The 21,313-nt window shown below is 45.8% G+C and overlaps 1 protein-coding gene and 1 pseudogene across 2 annotated transcripts in view; one reads left to right on the top strand and one right to left on the bottom strand.

Annotated features, from left to right (window-relative positions):
* Rab3b (RAB3B, member RAS oncogene family) overlaps positions 1 to 20,343 on the top strand; it is a 68,102-nt gene extending 47,759 nt beyond the window's left edge. For both annotated transcript variants that reach the window (XM_087904753.1, XM_087904754.1), the window contains exons 3-5: positions 2,868 to 2,986; positions 7,979 to 8,103; positions 19,770 to 20,343. In XM_087904753.1, the coding sequence (XP_087760879.1) occupies positions 2,868 to 2,986; positions 7,979 to 8,103; positions 19,770 to 19,957 (432 nt within the window). In that variant the 3' untranslated portion in view covers positions 19,958 to 20,343. The remainder of the gene's footprint in view (positions 1 to 2,867; positions 2,987 to 7,978; positions 8,104 to 19,769) is intronic.
* LOC148122729 (cytochrome c oxidase subunit 6B1 pseudogene) lies at positions 12,562 to 12,838 on the bottom strand (annotated as a pseudogene).
* Positions 20,344 to 21,313: the final 970 nt, after the last annotated feature.

Raw genomic sequence — 21,313 nt, 5'->3', positions numbered from 1 at the left:
GCACCTGCCAATGGGTGCTAATGAGGAAAGTGGGAGCAGGAGGTAGATGAAGAAGAGGAAGAAGGTGACGGTGAAGAAGGGGGCGGAGCTGAAGATGAAGAAACAGAGGCTCCTACGGGCCAATGGGTACCTGAAGATGACGAGGAGGATGGTGTTGACACCAAGAAGCAGAAGACTTAAGAAGATGGCTAGACAGGAAAAAGGAAAAAGCTAAACTTAAAGTCACCGTGACCTAGTCACCTTTTACTTCCAGGTAGAGGAATAAGCCCCGCCCACCCACAGATGACGTGCGCTCTTCACCACCTCACCAAAACCACGTGGATTTGCAACAGGGGAGGAAAAAAAAACCCAAAATTTCCACAGCCAATTTTATTTCTTAAAAATACTTTGAAAGGAAAATATGTTTGTGTTTTTTATTTACACTTTTTATTTTTGTGCATATTGTTAGGGGTCAGCCGATTTTTGACCAAACCAGCCTTCCGAGTGTTCTCTGTCCTAATTCTGTCTTTACTTGTGGTGCGAGTATGTTCATTATAATCTCAAGGGTGAAAACGAAAACAAAAACAACAAAACAGTCTCATTCCGAGCATTCAAGTGACTGTTTCTGTGTATGTACATATGTACCTAGTTGTACTATAGGTAGTTGGGTAGCTCATAGGTGGTTAAAAAGACCATAGATAGAAGGGTCCTTTTTGTTCTTCTTTCTTTTTTTCTTTTTTTTTTTGTTTATGCAATTGCTATTTATTTATTTGGGGCCTGTTTGATGTATGTGTGAAGCAATGTCCAACAATAAATCGGGGTTTTATTTTACTGAATAATAAAATAGAAATGCTGTTTTAAAAAAAATTAAATCAAGAAGCTGGAGAGATGGCTCAGCAATTAAGAGCACTGGTTGCTCTTTGAGAGGACCTGAGTTTGTTTCCAGCACCCACATGGTGGCTAACAACTGTCTGTAACTCCAGTCCCAGAGGATCCAGTACCCTCTTCTGGCCTCAGGCACCCTTTCCTGACCTCCACAGGCACCAGGCATGCACATGGTACACGGACCTACATGCAGGCAAAACATCCGTAAACATAAAAATAAAATTTTAAATAAGCGCATCTATAAAAACTAAATTAAGAAATGAAAAATAATTTAAATGTAAGTACGTTACATGGTGAGTAGAGCTGTTCCCAGAAACTACAGTTTATTCCATGAAAATCCTGTAACAGAGCCAGAGCTCCCTCCCTATGGTCAGGAAGACCGCTGAGGTCCCCCCAAAACAGTACAGGTATTTGCCACAGCCATCGGTTACTCAACAGGACTAGACCCTCTTGCTCACCTCATGCTTTGCTTGCAAGACTTCAAAATCAAGCTGGAACAAAGAGAGAATTTCTTCCCTGATGGCTAGCTCTCACGGGTCAGGCTGCTAGGCAACAATTTCCACGAAGACTGTGATGCAGGTGTAGACCTGTGCACTGTACCACCAACCAGCTAGGAAAGAGGTTTGCATTGGCACAACAGTGGCAAGTCAGAAATGGGGGTACCAGCTGCTCCTTGATCAGATTTGAGGCTCCCTTCAAGGAGGGAATCCAATTTGGTACCGCAAGCCTGTCCAAAAGCCTGTAGCCAGCAAGGTCATAGGCCCTAGCAGAGAAGCTATTGCTGATTTCGCCAAATGAACAAGTTGTGTACATCATATTGCTGCCAAATATTTATGTCCATGCCAATAGAGTAGTGCTACCATCAGCGTTAGTCAGAAGGCTCACTTTGCAATGAGTAGTAGCAACTGTAAGACTCGTACCCGGCTGAGTGCTGAGACTATGGAGCTGCTGTACTAAGGAAGGAGTGGGCTGAGCAGAATGCTGTCTTTGGAATATCACGTTGTTGCTTCACTTTTGTTTTGAACTAATGTGTAAGCATGAGTGTTCTCTCTCTCACTTAAGCATTGCACATGTGTGGAAGTCAGGGAACAAGTTGCTCACATTCATTCTTTCCTGCTACCATGTGGGTCCAGGACATTGAACTTGGGTCATCAGCTTCAATGATGGACACCTCGACTCACTGAGCCATCTCACCAGCCCTGGTGTACTTTGGATCTCACATCAGCTGAGATTAACAGTATAAGACTCATGCAAGGTTGGGTCTGTCAATATCCTGTCGAGAAAGAGAGGAGCCCTTAGCTTCCCCTGACCAAGAACTGTGGACAGATAATGGTATCTATGTGTATGTGACAGGGTCACAAGGCCCCATTCTTCCTTGAGTATCCATAGGGGCTTGATGGCTGCTGTAGGAGGAAAAGCATTTTCTTTAGAGGTATAGTCACTAATAAAGAGCCCATACTTCTAAAAGCAATTCCTCTGCCAGGACCGTATAAGTTACTCTGATGTACTCTGGTGGAACCCATTGCTCATAAAAAGTAAAGAAGCAAGGAAGGAAGGAAGGAAGAAAGAAGGAAGGAAGGAAGGGGAAAGGGGGAGAGAGAGAGAGAGAGAGACTGGGTGGGAAGAGAAAGGAAAGCAGCAAGAGTAGGGAGCAGGGAAGGTAATGGAGGTATATATAATAAAAATACATGTAAATATGAAAAGGCCATATTGAAACCTATTATTATGTATAGTCACCATATGCCAATTAAAGTAAGGATATAGGGTTTTTAAAAATACAATGATTACCCATTTACATTTCTCCTGTGAATTATTCATGCCTCTTGACCATTTTTCCATTGGAATGCTAATTATTTTCTTAGTGTTCCTCCAGTTATACCACAGTGCAATAAGCATAAAGCCTGCTTCTTAAATAGGCCTTGGTTGTTAGTTCATTGTCTTGGGGACTTTCCAGGATGCCAGTCAACTTCCTAGGAGACTGATTCTCTCCTTTTCTTACCCAGGATACAGCTGGGCAAGAGCGATACCGGACCATCACCACAGCCTATTACCGTGGGGCCATGGGCTTCATTCTGATGTATGACATCACCAACGAGGAATCCTTCAATGCTGTCCAGGACTGGTACAGACCAAATTCATTCACTAATTCCTTCACCCAATTGTTCATGAAAACCTAGCCTGTGATAAGCCTGTGCTATGTGTTAGGGAATTCCAGGTAAATCGGTCATGGCTCCTGATTTTAAGATGTTCTCACAGTAGAGGGAAAAATCATCAAACTAGGCGTGGGCCATGGAAGTGTCAGGTGTCAGGTGTTGTCCTGCTTTGCTTTGTTGTTGCCCTGATTAAACACTGACCAAAAGTAACTTGGGGAGGAGGCTGTTCATTTCGTCTTACAGCTCCAGGTCACAATATTTATCACGGAGGGAAGCCAGGGCAGAACTTGAGGCCGGAGCCTGAAGGTAGGAACTGAAGCAGAGACTATAGAAGGAATGCTTCTCACTGGCTTGCTCCCAGCCCCGTGACTTGCTCAGCCGGCTTGCTCATACAACCCAGGACCACCTGCCCAGAGGTGGCACTGCCCTCAGTGGGCTGGGCCCTCTCACATCAATTATTAATCAAGAAAACGCCCCCAGAGACTTGCTCACAGGCCTCTGGTCAAGGCAGGTCCTCAGCTGAGGTTCCCTATTTCCTGATGGCTCTAGTGTGTGTCAAGTTGGTGACAACGGACCATGTTCTTCAATACCACAGTGTCCAAGAGAGGCATACAGGCGGTGGGAACCCAGAAGAGGGCGTTCTCTGGTCCAGCCGCTGGAGTCAGGGAAGTCATCTTGGAGTTGAGGACATGTATGCTAAGTTCTGAAAAATAAACAGGAGTTAGTCTGAGGGACAAATGGATAAGAATTTTCAAACAAAGAATACAGATGTGCAAAGATGAGAAAGTAGGTCAGAGGTTAAGAGAAATATAGGCCATGGGAGGGTTTGTGTAAAACATTTGAATTTTATCCTGTAGATGATGATATTGGAATTTGAAATGAACTAGTTCCAAGTTTTGTTTCACGATGATTCCTCTGGCTACAGTGGCAAATGAGCCCATATAGCATCTGTCACTGTGCTGGGCTTGGGCCCAAGAGTAAATCCAGTCCAAGTTCAAAAGGGTTCCATTGGCAATGGAAATCATCACAACACTCTAGAGATACAACCTCTGAGTCACTGACACCTTTCTTCTTAGGGTACCACTCACGGGGACACATGAGACATAAATGAGAAAGAGGGGCTGTTGCCCAGTGCCCCTAATCAGTGGAGGACAAGGGAAAGTGGGGTGTCTGTGCCATTACTGTTCTTTAGCAACAGCGGAGCCGAGTGAGCCGTGTAGCCAGCAACAGTTGACCAACACTAACTTTGTCTCCTTTCTGCTCATAACTGTTTTCTTAGTCTGGTTTCTGTTACTATAGCAACATGGTGGGGGTGGGGCAGGACTTTATATAGCAAAGATATTTGCTAGCTCACTGGCTTGCAGGCCCAAAGTCTAGACAACGTGGCCCTGGGCCTGGCAGGGGTCTCCTGGCTGTACCATGTCATGGTCATGGCAGGCGGCATCAAACCTAACGGGAGCATAAGTAAGAAAGACCATAGGGGAATTCAGGAAGCTGGGGGAGGGATCAGGTTTGTTCTTTTGCAGTTCTCATAGAAACTAATCAGGATCCCTCAAGAATTATACCCATCCCTTCGTGACCTAATTGCTTCCCACTGGGTCTCACCTCTTTTGATTGTTTTGGTGATTTTTGGGATAGACTATCACTAAACCTTCCTTAATGTCTTTCCTCTACTTCCCTCCCCCTCTCCTGTCCTCTCACTATTCCCTTTTTCTCTTTGGTCTCTCCAGTCATGACCATCTCCCTCCTTCCCTGCCCGTCTTTGTCCACCTTCTCTGTGTCTCTCCGTACCTCCTATGGAGCGACCAGGAGTCAACACCCTGCTCCTTCCCTGTTGGCCATGACCCCTCTCCTCTCCACCAGTCTCTGTTCACGCTGCCTCAGGAACACGGTGACTTTAACACCTAAACCTAGCGATAGTTTTCTAAGAATAACCCGAGCTCATTGCTAATCTGGGAGCTGAGAGAGGCTGGGGTGAGAGGAGCAGGGGGAGATGAAAGGGAGAGCAGAAGACAACAGTCAGAGGTTGGCTTCTAGTACCTGCCTTGTGATCGAGTGTCCATCGTTCCCAGATACTGACCTTTGACAACTTGGTCTCAGTCACCCAAGTCCCAATACTCAGAGGGAGGCCTGTCTCTTTGTGAGCCCTCAGCAAATGCTGACTGAGAGAATTTTGTTTCTTAAGGGAATGAACGGCTTTTCGCTAGATGAAGTCAGTGGTGGGGTTACTTTGAGGAGCAAAATTAGGACTAGGTCCACGCTGGAGCTAGAGTCTAGCCAGGCTGAATGGCGATGCAGGTAGGGCCGGAGTCAAGCTCTGTCAGGATTAGCCATTCGCGGACCAGACACTCACCAATCTCCACTGCCACCCCCTCTGCTCTCTGTTCTGGAGGCTGGCATCCCTGAGATGACGAGGCTTGTTGTTGTCGTCCCCACTCCCTGGAAAGAGTTTAGCCAAGTAGAAGAGATATCATGGTGGAGGCTCAGAGGATTAAAGGGGATCATCTCACCTAAAGGGGGAGTCAGATTGAGAATTAGGCCCATTCCCCCCAGTGTGGACGGTATAGGGCCCTATTTTATTCTTCTAAATTTTTCTAATTATAGAAGTTAAACATGTCCACTTTGAAAATGCAAAGTACAAATATTTGAAAGGTATTTTTTAAAAGTCTCACGATAGAGCTGAACAGTGGTAGCTCACACCTCAAATTCCATACTTGAGGGATTAAGGCACCAGGATCTCCATGAGTTGGTTGGGGCCAGACTAGGCTACCCAGTGAGGCCCTATCTCAACAAACAAACGTCTCATCATTGAGCTGGGAGTAGTAGTTCATATCTGAAATCCTAGCACTGGGAAGGCTGAAACAGGAGGATCACTGAGTTTGGGGGTTAATCTGTGCTACATACTGAGTTCCAGTCTATCCTGGACTACAGCGAGACTCTATTTTAAAGTCAAAGTCTCAAAAAAAAAAAAACAAGTCTTATAATTTTCTTATATAAGTAGAACTATTTAGCACCTCCTAAGGACTTGTATATTGGGACAGGATTGCATGCAACTGATAGGTGTGTGTGTGTGTGTGTGTGTGTGTGTGTGTGTGTGTGTCCTGAGGGGCAGGAAGAAGGGAGTGGCTATGATCTCAGCTCAGACGACCCTCCCACCACTCTTCTAAGGGCAAAGCTTCCCCAACAGTGTGTTGCGACCCCACATGGATTCACATAACTGAACATAAGGATCTTTAAAAAACTAAACAGCAAAATGTGTCTGAACACACACGACCAAAATTTAATTCAAAGCCAGACATAGCAGGAGTCTGAGCTGTTTCCGACAGTGTAGCCGCACAATTTCAGGACAGCCTTGATCTGAACACAGCACACACTGTGCTCTGTGCATGTGGTGGTAGCAAAATCCTTCAATCCTGGCACTTGAAAGTCAGAGGCAGGGGAATCTCCACAAGTATGAGACTCGTCTAGTCTACATAGAGCGTTCCAGGCCAGCTAGGTCTATATAAAGAAACACTATCTCATGTTTTTAAATAGTTCTTACGAAAGGATTTATGCATTTTTATTTGAGATGCTTGAGTGTTTTCCCTGCATGTATGTTTACGTACCACACGCAAGCACTGCCTATGGAGGTCAGGTGAGGGCAACAGATTCCTCCTGGACCTGGAGTTAGGGACAGTTGTAAGTCACTCTGTGGGCCCTGAGAACCAAACCTGGGTCCTCTCCAAGAAAACCAGTGCTCTTAACCACTAAGTTGCCTCTCTAGTCCCTGCTTCAAATCTTATTTATTTATTTATTGTTTTTTGAGACAAAGTCTCTGTTTTAGTTAGGGTTTCTATTGCTGTGAAGAGACACCAAGACCACAGCAACTCTTATAAAGGAAAATATTTAATTGAAGTTAGTTTATAGCTTCAGAGGTTTAGTCATGGCGGGAAACATGTTGGCATGCAAGGAGACAAAGTACTGGAAAAAGAGCTCAGAATTCTGTATCTCGGCCCACAGGCAGCAGGAGTCTGTGTGTCATAGTGGGTGTAGTTTGAGCAATGACCTCAAAGCCCACCTCCACAGTGACACACTTAATCCAACAAGGCACACCTACGCCAACAGTGCCACACCTCCTAATAGTGCCACTCCCCCATTGGGGGCCATTTTCTTTTAAACAACCAGAGTCTCTCAATATAGTCCCGACTGTCCTTGAACTTGCTATGTTAACCAGGCTGGCCTCAAACTCACAGAGATTCACCCACCTCTGCCTCCCGATTGCTGGGATTAAAGGTGTGCATCACCACACCCTGCTTAATTTTTTTAAATGTTAAAAATGCTGTTTCTCAGTATCAAATTCAACTAAGACTTAATTCTTTGTGTAAAAATAAGGAGACAGATTCATCTCATTATGCAATTTACTTTAGCTTTAATAAATGATAAAATTATACATATATAATACGCACACACCAAAGAACTGTTTTACAATATTTTTTGTGATTTATTATTAGTAAATGTTTGATTTGTCTATCTATTTTAAATGCCTATACACCTGAGATCACTTAAAAATTTCTTGTGTGAAAAGAGTCCTAAAGAGTAGAGGTTAAGGCCGGGCGGTGGTGGCGGCGCACACCTTTAATCCCAGCACTCAGGAGGCAGAGGCAGGCAGATCTCTGTGAGTCTGAGGCCAGCCTGGTCTACAAGAGCTAGTTCCAGGACAGGCTCCAAAGCTGCGGAGAAACCCTGTCTCAGGAAAAAAAAAAAAAAAAGGTAAAGGTTAAGACCTGTGCAAGGGACGTTAGGAGGTCCGATTTTCTGTGATGATGTGTAGACCATTGAAGATGCTCTGCTTCAGGCCGGTTTTAGACAGCATGCTTGGCAGACAGCATGCTTGGCAGACAGCGTACCATAGCAGCCGTCAGCACAGGAACTGGAAAGGCGGGGGATGACAGTGTGAGTAATACGTTCCTCTGTCTTCTCAGGGCTACTCAGATTAAGACCTACTCCTGGGACAACGCCCAGGTGATTCTGGTGGGAAACAAGTGTGACATGGAAGAAGAAAGGGTGGTCCCCACCGAGAAGGGCCGGCTCCTCGCAGAGCAGCTTGGTATGTACATGACAAATGTGTGCGCATGTGTGTATTTAAGTGGGTAAATGTGCATGTGTAGAGTATGTGTGTGTGCTCACATGTATGTGTGCACATGTGGAAGTGGAATAAATAGAGAACAGGAGACAGTTTTTATTGGGACATTAAGGTAGATTGTGATTATAAGTGATGTACCTGTGTGCCCTGTGTTCATTGTTCTATATTTGAGTCATATACATAGAGACTTTGTGCTCATGATTTTAGGGAGTTCATTATTTATATATTTTCCTATAGTGAACATTTGAATAAAATTGAAATATGTATAAATAGATATAATATGTATATAATATATAAATAAAATTTAAACACTTTTTTTGAGATTTTTTTTGTTGGTTTGGTTTTGTTTTGGTTTTTTGAGACAGGGTTTCTCTCTGTAGCCCTGGCTGTCCTGGAAATCACTCTGTAGACCAGGCTAGCCTCAAACTCAGGGATCTGACTGCCTTTGCCTCCCACATGCTGGGATTAAAGGTATACACCACCTCTGCCCAGCTGTGATTCACCCACAAAGGATTTGAGGTAGTTTCTTAAAAATAATTGTCGAGTGGAATAAAATAAATAAATGAGAAAGTTTTAGCAAGGGCAGGAGGAGGACAAGAGAAAGCTAGAGTTAGTCAGTATGTATGCCACAAGTTCTTGGGCACCGGTACCAGCAAGAGGTAGGCCAAAATATTGTCTTTGTGCTTCCTAGCAACTACTACAAAGAGTGAAACGTAATCTTTTCTGTGGTTCAGCATGTCCTTACTATAAAAAACAAGCCTATTATTCCGGGGAAGCTCTGCTCTTCACTGGGAGCTGTCAAGCAGACTGTGCCCAATGCGGCCAAATAATAGCACACATTCTTCCGGAAACCGCGATGCCGAGCACAAAAGGCCTTCCCTTACCGTTTTTTTACCTCTGTAAATGGATGTCTCTCACCAAAACACAATTCACACAAGGTCGGCACATGAAGAGGCAACACCATGCAGCTCAGGTTTGTGGCTCCGTTCTGCTTGGATTCTTCCCAAGATGGAAACATTTTGACCCCTGTGTTCCACTGAGGCCCAAATGCCCAGGCATGTCTCAGTGCCCTCACAGCAGAACCCATACCTGTGGTTGCTTGAAAGATCAGTTTTTATTATATATACTGTGGTTCAATGTACGATTGCCAGGGCGTGGAGGAATAGTTCCTTCCATGTCTGCAGAAAGTTTATAGTCTTTCCCAGAGCAGGGGTTCTCAACCTTCCTATTGCTGAGGCTCTTTAATACAGTTCCTCATGTTGTGGTGACCCCCAAGCATAAACTTCTTTTGTTGCTCCTTCGTAACTGTAATTTTGCTACTGTTATGAATTGTATATTATAAATATCTGATATGCTGGGAAAGGGTCGTTCGACCCCCAGCTTGAGAACTGTTGCTATAGAGATTAGGTGGGCTTTTAGGCAGCTTTCTTACAAATTTGTCATTCTAAGTGGCTTTGTTGTTGAGGAACAGAGAGTTAAAGATTAGACTCTGGCAGAGCACAGATGAGGAGGCTTATAGGGGGCTAAGCTCTGAGATGCGAGTGTGAATTGTGTGCTGTATTTGTTTCGTGTGTGTGTGTGTGTGTGTGTGTGTGTGTGTGTGTGTGTCTGTATCTCCACTGCTTGTACTTCTTCTCCATCCCTGTTAACCAAGATAGTAGTCTGGACAGAGATGAGTAAACCCTAATGCTTAGGAGAAAGATTGGTTCTTCTTGGGTCTTGCTGCTCCTTTCTCAGAGGGGGTCCCCGGTGCGGGAAGTGTCTCCACTTTGTTCACAGAATGATAAGCATGCGGTGAAGCCCACACTTGGTTTACTTCAGCTTATCCCTTTATGCTTCTGACCTGCAACCCCTTAGAGACTGGCAGGATGCAGAACACAGACAGGTGTGAGAGTGAGGAGGCGCTAAAGACAGCCTTTGTGAACTGGCCAGGTTTAGACAGACCAGGCAACCCTTCCCTATGCTACAGCGCCTCCTGAGTTTGCCTCTGCTGTTTTAATGGGCGTGTCTATTTACATATTTGTCTCTCTTCTTGGCCTTTGAGAACAGGAAATATGTATGGTTTGTTTCATTTCAAGGATCTGGCTTAGGGTAAATATTCATATATTCTATTTATTCATTGAAAATTATGGATTGAGAGCCAGTATGATGGCACAGGAAGTAAAGGCTCCTGTCATCTAATCCTGACAACCTTAGTTCAGCCCCCAACACACACACACACACACACACACACACACACTCACACACACACACACACACTCACACACACACACACTCACACACACACACACACATATTTTTTAAAGTATTGAGCATAAACTCTGAGTCATATTCTGCCCTGGCAGTAAGGATATAATTAATGGGAGCATATGAATTTCCACTGTAAGGGAACTGACAAGGACAAAGATACTAAATGAATAATTATGTAATACAAACAAATAAAAATTATTTAAGTGGATGAATTGTACAGTATGTGAATTTTACCCCCAAAGAACTATTGTTTGTGACTAATTATGATTAATAATCTTGTTATAATAACTAATAAAAAATCTTCAAACTAGTTTCATTTTAAAAATAAAAATTTTAGAATAATTTTTTGAAATGAAAATTACATTTCTCCCTTGCTTTTTCTCCTCCTATCTCCTCTCATATGTATCCCCTTGTTCTCTCTCAAATGCTGCATTTAAATGTATATATTCATATATATATATATATATTCCTAAATACAGAAACACAACCTGCTTAGTCTATATAATGTTCCATGTATATATATGTTTTAAGGGCTGGCCACTTGATAGTAAATATCCAACTGGTGTGTTTCTTTCTGGGGAAGACTATTGTCTCCTGCTCAGCTCTCCTTGGTTACCTGTGGTTCCTTGTCTAGGCTTGAGTCCCTGTGAGCTTATTAAATCACATGGAATTTTTCTAAGTTACCCTGGGATCTTAAACCGTGTCTCCCAATAGCTGTTTCCAGAGAGAAATGTCAAAATGGCTCAGAACAGGGTATCCTTACCATCTGTTGGTTGGCCAAATCGCCTGCTTTGAAGGAGACACATCTAGATAGAGAAGTCTCGCTCATTGTCAAGCAGGTCACTGCTTCACTGAACCATTCCGCGGGACTCACTGTAGAGTGGTTGAGATTCCTGATGAAAACCTGGCTGGGAAGACTAGCCAAATATTCAGAATATACAGAAAAGCAGGCTCCCAGGAAAGCTGGGCCCTCCACTCCAGCTCTGCCCTCCCTCCTGGAGCACTCATCTAGTTTGAGGGTCAAATGCCAAGCTTTGGTAAGAGCCCATATACCCAAGGGAGAGCAGTTCTTTTTTGTGGGAGTTGGGGAACTATGAATCTGGAGCTCCCCTGGGCTGTCTGATTCCCCACACAGAATCTGGTTATGGAAGGAGTTTAGGAGATCTGTCAACCTGAGAAACGCAGAGCCGCACCACCCTGGGTCTGGTAGACTTCCCCAGTAAGTAACTCAATGGCCTGCTGGCAGTATAGTAGGGCTGCTCTCTCCTCCAGGAGCACTCCCTTTCTCTTCTGTGTGACCTCTGTACTCCAAGTTCCTGAGGCCTGGGTGTGGTTTTAGAGACACCTAGGAAGGTGGACCTTTGGTAGTACAGAGAACTTTTCCTCCACCCAGGACGTATGACAGTATAGGATGTTTGTCTCCGTGTGCCCGCCAGAAAAGGGCTTGTTGGTCCCTTTCTTGTTTCTGATTTAGGATGATGCTTGTTAGAGCTGCAAAAGGCAAATAAAAGAACTATGCCTACAAAGGAAGGAGAGTTTGTGTGGGACTTTGTTTGTTTGTTTGTTTGTTTGTTTAAGACAGGGTCTCATAAATCCCCAGCTGGTCTTGAACTTGCTGTAGAGTCAAGGATGACTTTGAATTTCTGATCCTCCTGCCTCTACTTCCCAGGTGCTAGGACCACAGGCATGCACCACTCTTCCCGGTTTTATCAGTGGTGAGGATTGATCCCAGGAGCTCATGTATGCTAGGCAAAGCATATTCTCAACCTGAGCTCCATCCCCTGCCTCCAGAAAACAAAACCTTCCTACATCATATAAGTAATGTGGGCAGGCTCAGTACTTAAACTTAGCCTTTAGGCTCAAACTTTTTTTTTTTTTTTCAAGACTGTTTCTCTTTAACTTTGGAGCCTGTCCTAGAACTTGCTCTCATATACCAGGCTGGCCTCGAACTCACAGAGATCTGTCTGCCTCTGCCTCTCAAGTGCTGGGATTAAAGGCATGTGCCACCACCACCCAGTTAGACTCAAACTTTTTTTTTTTAACTTTTTCAGTGAATTTTTATTAGTAGTTGTATCATGATTCAAGGTCCCTGGGTAGGGACCATCATGTACGCAGGTCTCTCTTTACTATCTGGGGAGGAGAGAGGACAGAGGAGAAGTGGGCAGAGCCAGGTCAGATCCTCCCAGGAAATGTGCCTTCTGCTCGGTGACAGTCATCCCAGGCTGAGATTGATGGTAAGGGGCAACGTGGCTTGTACACACATCGGTACCACTCACACCTGGAGACATCACTGACCCCACCCCACACCACCCCACCCCTTTTTATTCATTGCCTTTTCTCAGGGGTAGAAATCCTAGTGGTTCTGCAAGCAATTCTTGGTCTGGTTCTGGTTTGGGAAGGGGCTGTCAAAGGGGGTAGTTTTGTAATTCTTGGTTTTCGTCTTCATGTCTTCAGCCTTGGCAGCCATGGTGTGACTCCTAAAGACTGCCCTGGAGCAGAGCAAGTTCACTGTGACCCTTAGCAAAGATGCCAGTTTCAGAACTGGACTCAAGCTTTTTTTTTAAACGATACGACATGTGATGATATGAAATATTTTTTATTTTTATTGAGCTATGCATTTTCCCCACTCCCTTCTCCCCTTCTACCCTCCCCCTGCATTCCCAATTTACCCAGGAGATCTTGTCTCTTTCTCCTTTCTAAATGGATTCATATATATCTCTTGGGTCCTCTTTGTTGTCTAAGTTCCTTGGAGTTACAGACTGTAGGCTGGTTATCCTTTGCTTTATGTCCAATATCTGCTTATGAGTGAGTAATACTATATTTGTCTTTCTGTGTCTGGGTTACCTCACTCAATATGGTTTTTCTAGTCCTGACAATTTCCTTGCAAATTTCGAGATGTCATTATTTTTTTGCCACTGAGTAATATTTCATTGTATAAATGTACCACTTTTTATTTTATCCATTCTTCGGTTGAGGGACATCTAGGTTGTTTCCAGGTTCTGTCAATTACAAGTAATGCTTCTATGAACATAGTTGAGCACATGTCCTTGTGGCACGATTGAGCATCCTTTGGGTATATGCCCAAAAGTGGTATTTCTGGGTCTTGGAACTCAATCAAACTCTTAATGGTCTCATCACACTCTACCACATTTCCACAAATCCTGCCATAAATTCTCTTCAAATTTGCACCATTGGTTGAACTCTAGTGAGATTCCTTTACATTATGTTGTGGTAACACATAACTGGAGTGAGCTTTCATGAGAAAGGTCTACTTATCATTGACTTTATATGTCAGCTGTCAGTTGGTTGTGACTGTCTTCCTCATGTCTTCTGGGTTCCAGTCCAAGCTGCCTAAACAAGGTTCTTAAAACTTCTGTTGGGACTTGGATCCCATCACTTCTACCAATTTCCATTGGCTAACGCAAGTCACATGATGGAAGAATTAGAGACACTGCAAGCCAGTTGGCAATGGGTGGAGGTGGAAAATCCCTTGTAGAGAGAACTGTAGATTTTCTGCCATCTCTTCTGAGCACTTAATGGGTCCTGGGCACAGAAACGAATGGATTCCTTGCTCTTAAGATGCTTATGACCCTGAAACAATCACATAAAAAGAAATGTGAGCATCCTCAACAAATTTAACTTTCCTCATTTCCCATGTCCCCTCTGGGAGGGAGACTAACTTTTTCAGAAAGTGTTTCCTCTGAGTGTGGCTTCTGGTTGAGCCCAGCTATAGGGCAGAGGATTGAAGAGGGAGAGAAGAAGCCTGGGCATCCATCCCACCCTTTCTCTTGGCAAGCTACATCAACATGGCCTGCTCCTCCTGCTTCCTGCTGCCATGGCTCCAGCTTTCTTTGCCTCTAGTAATTTCATAACGATCATTTGTGGAGGAGCCCTAGGTTCCTCCATTCTGTCTTTCTCCGCAATTCCTTCACCACCCATATAGCCAACTTGCTTCTGATTTAAATGGGAAGAGTCACTTCTGTTTTCTTGATTGGAATCTACGTGAAACACTTTTGTTGGGTGCCATGGGATTGCAGCGGAGAAGGGGGAAGAGAGAGAGAGGGGAGACTGTCTGGGATCAGAAATCCTACGGAAGAACAATGAAGATGATTAGGAGTGGGAGCAAGAGGGCCACAGTGGTCATAGAGGCTCAGCTGAGAGAGCACTGAGCTTTCCACAGCAAGGTGTGAGGCAAGAACATGGACCTTAAGAGGCAGAAAGGATTCAGGCCATGCAGGGTTGCCGTGGCTTCACTGTGGCTTGAATGCTGGCTGTGACTGAAAGCTTACTCCTTAGCTGGTGGTGCTGGGAAACGGCCGAAGTAGCCATGGGAAGAACCTGGGCTCTCGGGTTGTGCTCTTAGGCAGCGCTGCCCTTTGCATTCTCTTATGGGGACTTTTCTCTTTAAGATAGCCCAGGCTGGTCACACACTTGCTATCTAGCCAAGGCTGGCTCTGAACTCCTGATCCTCTTGCCTCTCAAAAGGGAACTACAGGTATTAGCCACTATACCTGGTTTGAAAGGGTTGATATGAAAGCATCAAACCTGTCCCGTCCCAGCTCTCTACTTTGTGGTTCCAGGCATGGTCTTCCTCCTTCCACAGATGCTCTCACCAGTGTTCCTGGCTGAGATAAACGCAGCTGCAGGGCAACCATCACCACAGAGCCAGTGCTCTGCTCTTCAAACTTTGAATCTCCTGGATCATGCACCACATAAATCATTTTCTTCACGAGTAGCTTGAGTCAGGTATCTTACCACAGTGATGGAAAGTCAAAGAATACAGGGTCTTGAGTATTAAACCAATGAGGTAGATGTGAAGTTACTCAGCCCTCTTTTAGTCCCAGTAACACAAATCTGAGACAAAAGTCTTGTACAAGAGCGTAACTGAAATAAAATGGGAGAAGACGGTCAACAAATGACAAGGCCAGGGATGTAGCTCATCAGTACAGTACTCGTTTGTGTGAGGCCCTAAGACCACATTTCAACACCACACACACACACACACACACACACACACACACACACACACACACAAATATGCCTCAACTTTGGTGTCTAATGCTTGCAGTCCCAGTACTTAGGAGGTTAAGCCAAGAGGACTGTGAGTTTGAGGCTAGCCTGGGTTACCTTAATAAGCCATGGTGTTGGGTAAATTGTTCCCATGAGAGATAAAATAACCAAGAAAGAGACTAAGCCTAGATCAGGAAGGAAAACAGCAAGAAGCAAGAGGGTACGAGTTGAAGGTTAATAAACGGTGGAGACGCAGAGGTACAGTCAGGGTGGAGTAGGGATCTGAGCATAACAGTAGTGGAGAAATATTCAGGGGCAGAGTTCTGCTAAGAAGTGAGTATAGCTGGTTGGGAATTTCCAAACAGAATCTGAGGTCAAGTTCAGAAGCAGGTGTGGGCTCCGTCTGTGGCTAACAGCTGACTTTGGCAAGCTAGACAAACCTATCATTTGGAAATGGGGAACGTTTCAGATTCTGTTGAGAACTGGACTCCCTTAGAGGCAGCCGAAATCCCGTTGTTCCGGAGCAGAGAGAGGAAAGGAGCAGGAGTGACTAGTCTGCTTAATTGGTTGTCATCTTCTCTGCCACACTAGACTCTCAGCTCCTGAAACACTTGATTAATGAGCCAGAAGGAAAGGTTACCACCTGGGCCTACCAATAAAAGGCCGTCCAGGAGCCTGGCAGTAATTGAAGGAGCATTGGAGGTTGTTCTGAGCTGACTAGACCCATGAGGTGAAGACTTAAATTAGAATCTCAGACTCTGGATACTTTTGAAATGACAGTAAAGATATTCTTTGACATGACATATCAAGTCTCCATGTTTGGTCTCTTATTCTCTGTGTCTCAACATGTGAGGTTTCTCCATATCCCACCATGATCTGATACAATCTGCCATGGTCCTTTTGCTAATAGAAAAGATGTTTTCTGCCCCCTTCCCCTGTTCACACGTGTTTCTCCTGCTGTGTCAGCTGTGCATGCATGCACTCGCGGTCCTGTGTCTTTGTCCCCAGCGGATGTTTGCATCAGCACCACTGTCTCCAAGAAGTCCAGCTTGGCCCTCAGAGTTAGATAGGTATCTCTTCTGTGTTCTTAGCATCCCTTGGCTTCCCACTGTCCCAACACTTAGCACTATGGTATCAGTATGTCCATCTCCTACACTAGACTAGGAGCTTGTCAAGTGTAAGGGTCTGCCTGTGCAATTGCATGTTTGCTGAGTCAAGATATCATGACCTCTGATGGTTACATGTCTTCATCACGTCCTCAATGCTCTTACATACATCATCATCATCATCATCATCATTATTATTATCATTATTATTATTATTTGAGACAGGGTTTCCTTGTGTAGTTCTGGCTGTCTTAGAATTCACTCTGTAGACCAGGCTGGTCTTGAACTCACAAAGATCTGCCTGTCTCTGCCTCCCAAGTGCTGGGATTAAAGGTGTGCGCCACCACTGCGTGCACCTTTCCTACCTCTTTCATTCAACCAATATTCACCAAGCACCTCCTCCACTCGGGCTGGTGCTCCAGTGAGTGGTCCAGTCCCTTCTCAGAGACCTCCCAGTTGGATGGATTTCTACCACTTACGGTAACAGGTGTGATGGCAGAGGGGAACAAAAAGCACTGAGTCCTGCAGAATGAAAAGTGAGATGCATTTTGTTCAGTTCCAACATGAAGGGCTTGCATTCCCGCTAACTTCGGAAGCTGTCCCTCATTTTCTTTACAGTTTCTTCCCTCTCCTGTGTCCCTTTTTGACCTCTGGTTGGACTCAGAATGTGACAGCTCGCTCTGTCACTGTTCCAAAGGAGGGTGAACCCAGGAGGCATGAGATAGAGCCTGGCTTCTCCCTTTCCTCCATCTCGATTCCCTACCCATAGGGCAGACGCGATGAGGCCTCAGAAGGCTGTTCTAATACTCTATTTTTACACTATTAAGAACTATGTAGATATACATGATCAGAACTCTTACCAGCGAGACTCCAGAACTAGATTTGATCTCCCCAGGTCCCTGGTACTTAGCAGAAGACTTGGCAAAATGTCAGTGCTCAATAAAATCTGCTGTGTTGGTTGACCCTGAATGCTGAAGAAAAAGAGGGTTTTCCCCCCAAAAGTTGGGAGATAGTGGAAGGGCTAAGACTAAAGTGGGTGGGGAATGTAAGGAGAGGCCAATTGTTATGTGTTCCAGTGGGAAGCCAAAGGAGACTGAAGACATGATAATCATGCCACGTGTCCTGTGCATTCCCGTACCTCCTCCTGAGGCAGGTGATAGTCACCCTCTTCAACACATGAAGAGGTGAAGGCTGGAAGCAATTAGGCTACTTGCCCGTGCTGACAGACTGTGCTGAAATTTAGGCAGGCTTCCAGGCCTCTTCCCACTGCCCACCTGTATAATGTGGTGCATCCCCCGTCATTGCTTATTCCTCACAAAGGATCTGTGGCCTGGCTTTGACCTGTGTCTTCTTCATCTTCATCCGCACTGATGGCAGAAGCCCTTTTCCTAGGCAAGCCAGTCAAAGGACCAAGGAACCGATTTTTGGGATAGTCGTTAAGGAAGAACTGTATGCTGAAGGGTCCCCGAAGCTGCTGGGTTCCTGAGGCCTGAGCATAATGAGCCAGCAGCTGCCTCTTTCTTCATCACAGGGCTGTAATTAGCAAGCACTTCTTTAGCTTGCCTGTCTCGGGTCAGGAAGTAGGCCATCGGAGAGGCTTTTAGCTGGAGGTGCGCAGGCAGGAGGAGCGAGCGCCTTCCAGCTTTGAGGCCAGGGGAAAGGAGCCTTGTTTGTGCCTGGGCCTCAGGTTTTCTGAAGATGGCAGAGTAAGGAGGTGCAGGGCGGAAAGAGACCCTCTGCTCTGTGGGAGATGATGAAAGACGGGGAAGGAGCATTAGAAAGAATCTGTCATTGTACCAGGCAGTTTTGGGGCAGCAATTGGCCCTTTGACTCTCAATCCTCCCGATAGCTCTCTATAGGAAGACTGTTATCCTTCCCACTTGGCAAACCAGAAGTCTGAGAATCAGGGAGGTTAAGTGAATCCGACAAGTGTGGTGGTTTGCCCAGATTCAGACTCCAGAGCAGTCAGATAAAAGCAAACAGATCTGTAAAGAAAGAAAATGAAGGCTTGATGGAGTGGCACAGCTCTGTGATCCCAGTACTTGGGAGACTGAGGATCATAAGTTCCAGGCCAGCCTGGGCTGTGTAGTGAGTTCCAGGCCGCTTGGGCTATATACTATATACTGACACACGGTATCAAAACAAAAAACAAAAAACACCACAATTGCAGTAGGATGGAATTGGATGGTGGAGAGCGAAGACGGTTGTATATAGACTTTGGAGCCAGGCAAACCCAAGACCAAACTCAGTTCCCACTGACAGCCATGTGACTTGTGTGAGCCTTGCAATCTCCTGGAGTACTCTTCACGTACAGGTTGGGAATGTTGATGTTTACCCACTAGGCTGCTGTGGGGGCTAAACAGGATGTTTGTAAGTTTCTAGCTTAGTGTATGGTATATAGGAGATGCTCAACAGATAAAGCGTGAGGCTACTTAAGGGGAAAAGCAAATAAAACGTCACCTATTCCCTGTGACTCTTTAGGTACTTGTTCTCCAGAGCCTAGGCCAGAACTTGTCAGGGTGCGGTAAGAGGGAGGTGAAGAACAGGTCCCAAAGTGGCTGGGCGTGTAGTGAAGTTGGTGTTAGAACGCCTGCCGGTATGTCCAAGGTCCCAGGTTCTGTCCCCAGCGAGACCAAAACAACAGAAAACCTTAAACCTGGGCTTGCACGCTGGAACTCTTACTGGGCACACCTGCTTCCTTCCCCAAGCCCCAGTGTCGTCCGTCTGTCTGTCTGTCCTTCTGTCGGTGATCTGAAGAACAGGTGACTGGCGCTCCTTCCTCCCAGGCACCACAGAAAGTGAGATAATGGACCTGCTAAGTGCTCTGGAATGTGTGAAGTGCTCTGATTCCGTGCACAGTGCACACGCCTTCACTTCTTCAGCCAACACCTGATGTCGTGCCCTGCCCCCGCCCCGCTCCCTCAGGCACGGGGCTGTAATACTTCCCAAGCGCCTTAGTTCAGTTCCCACTGAAGTAGTTCTACCAGGTAGATAAAATTATTCCTATATGAAAACTAAGAAGTTAATGTGTAAGCAGAATGAATGATTTGCCCAGGATTAGTCACTGGTAGAGCCAAGATCTATCTGGTTTTAAAAGGTGTGCAGGCAACCCTTTGAGGCAGAATCCTCTGTGTGTGAAATGAGGCCTCCCTGCTTCATGTCTGAGCTCTGGCTGTATTGATCCAGAGTCCTGTGACGGGGGCACAAAATAGTTCCAGCAGAAGGGCTGGGAAACATCTGCACTTATATCTCTTTTCTCCCTAGGGTTTGACTTCTTTGAAGCCAGTGCCAAGGAGAACATCAGCGTGAGGCAGGCCTTCGAGCGTCTGGTGGATGCCATTTGTGATAAGATGTCGGACTCCCTGGACACAGACCCCTCCATGCTGGGTGCCTCCAAGACCACACGTCTCTCAGACACCCCGCCACTGCTGCAGCAAAACTGCTCCTGCTAGACCAGACCCACCCTCCCGCCTCCCCGTGTCGTGCCCACGTGTGATCTGCTTTCCTCTGTAGCTCACCGTCCACTCCCCACCCCCCCGCAAGCTGAGCTCTCTGCCAGCACCTGTGGCTCTCCGAAGATGGCCCCAATTACAGACTCTAACGGTGCAGGTTACCGCGTAGGTGAAGGTTTCTTTTACAAAAGAAAACTCCCTTTTATGAAGGAGGTTCCCTCTAGAGATTTGGAAAGAATCTTTTCTGCCCTTAAAATAAAATAAAATTTCCTTCATTTACCAAGCTATCCTTCTCCCCCACCACACACATGTCAGGGGCTGACGGGGTGTGTGGTGAGACCCACCTGCACAGCTAATCCTATTAAAGAAAATATCTCGAAGTACAACCTGCTTGTTTTTATCAGGCTCCCCATGGGGCCTCATCGCACTGCGAGCCAGGCTTTGGTTTGCAAAGCCCTGAGCCCGTTACCACGGATGCCCACAGGGCCTGGGCAGTTGCTGTGGCGACAGGCCAGTGCTAATCTCTGGAGGGCTCAGACTCTAGTGATGTGGAAGGAGCAAAGGCTGAGTCAGAAACACGCTTAAAAGAAAAGGATTATCTTCTGCAAAATGTCAAAGGCCCCTGCCATCTAAAACCGTGAGGACGAGAAGGAAGAAAAGAACAACCCAGACAGGGAAACGAGGAGGAGAAAAAAAGAGGAACCCAGACAGAGACAGGTCTCCCCTTTCTAGCTGGCTCTTTGAATCATGATGTAGCCTCAGGTCGGCCTCAAACTTGCTATTTAATTTAGGCTGCCCTTGAACCTAGTCCTCCTGCCTCAGCCTCCCCAGTGCTGGGAATACAGATGTGTGATGTCACACCCAGTTTCTCCAGCCACTGCTTCACCATGAGAATGCCATAAAATCTGTCACTGATTCTTGGGTTCCCAGAATCTGAAAGGTTTGCCTGGTTTAACTAGTCAGCTGCAGACTTCCCCATTCTGACAAGCGGCTGTCAGCTCTCACAGCCGAATTTCTGCTGCCACCTCCAGGAGTCCAGGACTGATCTGCTCAGGGTGGCTGGGAGCGAAGAGCTCACAGACACAAGTACAAAATGCTGGGGTACGGTGGTCTGTGGGTTCTGATGAAGACCACCAGCAGCAGCCTGAAAACAACATTGTTATGCCTGGCTGAGCAAGGAGGCGGGTTAGGTAACCTTGGTAGGGGCCTCTTCAGGGGGGAGCGGTCTCAGGCTGTGTCACCAGGAATAAGACGCTGTGGTTGGCATGTTCTGTGCACTCCGTCCAAGGCACTGGGGTCTTTGACATGGCTGTGTTAGCGTCAACAATACCCATCCACTCAGAACTCCACTCTTTC

Source organism: Myodes glareolus, chromosome 3 (genome assembly GCF_982192425.1).
Source record: "Myodes glareolus chromosome 3, mMyoGla1.1, whole genome shotgun sequence".
Classification (NCBI taxonomy): domain Eukaryota; kingdom Metazoa; phylum Chordata; class Mammalia; order Rodentia; family Cricetidae; genus Myodes; species Myodes glareolus.
This window is presented reverse-complemented; position numbering and strand designations above follow the sequence as displayed.